This window comes from Borostomias antarcticus (assembly GCF_949987555.1).
Source record: "Borostomias antarcticus genome assembly, chromosome: 3".
NCBI lineage: Eukaryota > Metazoa > Chordata > Actinopteri > Stomiiformes > Stomiidae > Borostomias > Borostomias antarcticus.
Genome location: NC_140236.1, coordinates 5,525,395 through 5,528,546, shown reverse-complemented (window position 1 = coordinate 5,528,546; position 3,152 = coordinate 5,525,395). Strand labels below are relative to the sequence as shown.

At 48.0% G+C, this 3,152-nt stretch overlaps 1 protein-coding gene across 1 annotated transcript in view; it reads left to right on the top strand.

Annotated features, from left to right (window-relative positions):
- Positions 1 to 2,851, top strand: part of tox2 (TOX high mobility group box family member 2) — a gene marked incomplete at both ends in the record, with an annotated part of 64,846 nt that extends 61,995 nt beyond the window's left edge. Inside the window, 3 exons of the mRNA XM_084435862.1 lie at positions 460 to 855; positions 1,790 to 1,926; positions 2,809 to 2,851. Of these exons, the coding sequence (XP_084291988.1) occupies positions 460 to 855; positions 1,790 to 1,926; positions 2,809 to 2,851 (576 nt within the window). The remainder of the gene's footprint in view (positions 1 to 459; positions 856 to 1,789; positions 1,927 to 2,808) is intronic.
- Between the last annotated feature and the right edge of the window lie 301 nt (positions 2,852 to 3,152).

Here is a 3,152-nt window from a genome sequence, read left to right as displayed (position 1 = left end):
CCCATCTGTCAAAGCATCTATTGATCATTACCGCGCCCGCCACACAATTCATACAAATGGGCTCCATTACCCGCTAATCAACACCGATGGCTAGAGATGAGCAATCTGACAGCTCATCAAAGGGCCAGGGGTGTTGGAGGTGGTGGGGGGGGGGGGGGCTCACCTGCTCTGAATCATGTCTGCCCCACGGTGTGTATGTTCGGAGGTCAGGGTTAGTTGAGACGCTAAGAACGGGGTCGGACTGGACGGGCTGTGTGTGTGTGTGCGTGCGCGCGATCCGGTCGTAGGTCGAGTCGGGAGGAATCGACTAAAGATTACACACGGGGAGAGAGGAATTCTGGGATCACTAATTGGGGAGTTAACCTCATCAATGGCTGCCTTACAAATCAACTGAGTGCTTCCTCTAATGGTTTCCCTTCTGTGTGTTTTTTGTTTTTTTGTTTCGTCTTTTATCCGCAGACCTACAACGATCCCGAACCAAAAAGTGCCCAGACCACCCAGTCCTCCCACCTGCTGCCCCCCAAGCAGCCCCTGTACAGCGTCCCCCCGCAGCCCTCCTCCCCCTACCTGGGCCCCCCGGGGTCCTTCCCCCTGTCGGACCTCCAGAGCTTCGCCGGCCCGCCCCGCCACGCCCTGGCCAGGACCCTCAGCCAATCCCAGATGCTGCCACCCAGCATGAGTGCCTCTCCCCCCGCCCCCTTTCAGATCAGCCCGCCCCTCCACCCCCAGCTCTCCCTGCACCAGAGCTCCCTGCTCAACCAGCCAATCCGCATGCAGCAGGTGCAGTCGCAGCCAATCATCTCGCACCAAATGGGGCTCCAGGGGTCTCTTCACTCCCCTCCCCTGAGCCAACAGGTGAGTCTGGCTGACCTCTCCGCCCTCGCGGTCAGCTGCAGTGCATCAGCCATACAGGGTTACAGAGGGACATTCACAGTGTGATGGTCAAAGCTGCTTGACAACCTTTTCAATTCAAATGACTTTATTTTCCACATATAGATAGATAGATAGATAGATAGATAGATAGATAGATAGATAGATAGATAGATAGATAGATAGATAGATAGATAGATAGATAGATAGATAGATAGATAGATAGATAGATAGATAGATAGATAGATAGATAGATAGATAGATAGATAGATAGATAGATAGATAGATAGATGGATGGATAGACAGATAGATAGATAGATAGATAGATAGATAGATAGATAGATAGATAGATAGATAGATAGATAGATAGATAGATAGATAGATAGATAGATAGATAGATAGAATTAATATACATACATACATACATACACACATACACACATACATACATACATATATACATACATACATACATACATACATACATACATACATACATACATACATACATACATACATACATACATACATACATACATACATACATACATACATACATTCATACATACATACATACATACATACATACATACATACATACATACATGCACACCTCCACCTCACTCAGGAACACACAGGCTCATTCAGGCACTGTTATAGAGTCTGATGGCCGCTGGCACGAAGGAGCGCCTGAACCGCTCTGCTCCCCATCTGCCACAGCTCGTCACGGAGGGGATGAGAGGGCTTGTCACTGAGGTGGATGAGAGGGCTCGTTGTCCAGGACGGACTTCGGTTCGTCCCTCATCCTCCTCTCCTCCACAGCCCCGGAGCCTGTCAAACAATCCAGACACATCACACATGCGACACGACAGACAGTAACGTTGTTTCTAAGCGATGGTTCTCGTCTCTCGTCCTCCAGGGCTTCTCTCACATTCAGGCTGACTACCAGAGCAGTGTGGGCTCCCAGTCTCCGGGGGCGCCCAACCCAGTCCACGGACAGAACCCCGACTGGGACGGCGAGTACTGCAACAGGGACTGTGGGCCCAACCACTGCAGGTACAGTAGATAGAGTACAGGGCTGAGTTTCCCAGAGGCATCGTAGGGCTATGTTCATCGTAGCGCTATGATGAACGCCATAGCTTACGATGAATGTAGCGCTACGATGCCTCTGGGAAACTCAGCCCAGTAGCCTTGTTGCACAAACCGGAATCAAACCCAGTTCTCAAAGCTGTGTTGCAGTAGCCCACTGAGCTGTAGTCTAAAGGCATTCACTTGGCTTATGGTAGCAAACACAAGGCCTCACTTATGGCTTTTCAGTTTCAGTTATCTTGACAATTTACCTTTGTTACCTGCATAGATGCGCACAGCCACTGAGAGCCTTAAACTGGGATCCTGTTGCCAAAACACAACGGCATCCCAGAAAATTGAAATCCTTAAGCGCAAGTTAAACAATACTTTTCCCACGCTCCGAAAAAGTGTGACATCCAATTACGTTTCCCTTTGTTTCACTGCAGTGCACATTGTTTTTATTGAGAAAACGATACCAGCATGCACCTCTGCAGCACAAGAAAGGTGTTATTGTGTGTTACCCCCTGAAACTCTTATCGCTGTTACTATTCACAGTAGATAAGAAGGCACGTCAAGGCTTTTACAGAAACCGACTGTGCCTTTGCGGTATTTAAGGGACCACTTGTGATACTACTGGTTTCAGAGACTGCAGTACATTGGCGGACAGGCAGTGTTTAACTTCTGCCATTACTCCTGTGATATGGCATCAAACATTGAAAGGGTAGCTCAAGCTAAATGTACTATACAAGTACGGGACAAATGCACATGCCGCGCAGAAATCTCCAACAACTGTAGAAGCCAGGGTAGCAGTGGCGGGCTTTCACCTCGATGGTATGCCGACCCCAATTTCTCTGTGTGTTCTCTATCCAGCAGTGGCATGGGAGCGCGGGACAAGCCTCTCTACCTCACTTGAAGCTGAAAGACCTTGAAATGTCAGACTCCAGGGAGCTTTCCAGCATACGAAAAAACGTCATTCATGTATCTTCACCTCCATCTTGGTTTTTTTTTCTGAAGGATTTCTAAAATCCCAAAGACTGCAACACACCTATTTGCCAAGCACTTAGACCGGACAGAAGCCTGAGGCAGTTCTCTTGCTTTTTTTTCTCTTATGAACTTTTCATTTTTAGGGCGGGAGAGAGCTTTAAGCTTACGTCAACATACTGTACACAAAGACCAAAAAAGGTCTTCCTGGTTTTGTTTTGAGATTTTCAAAG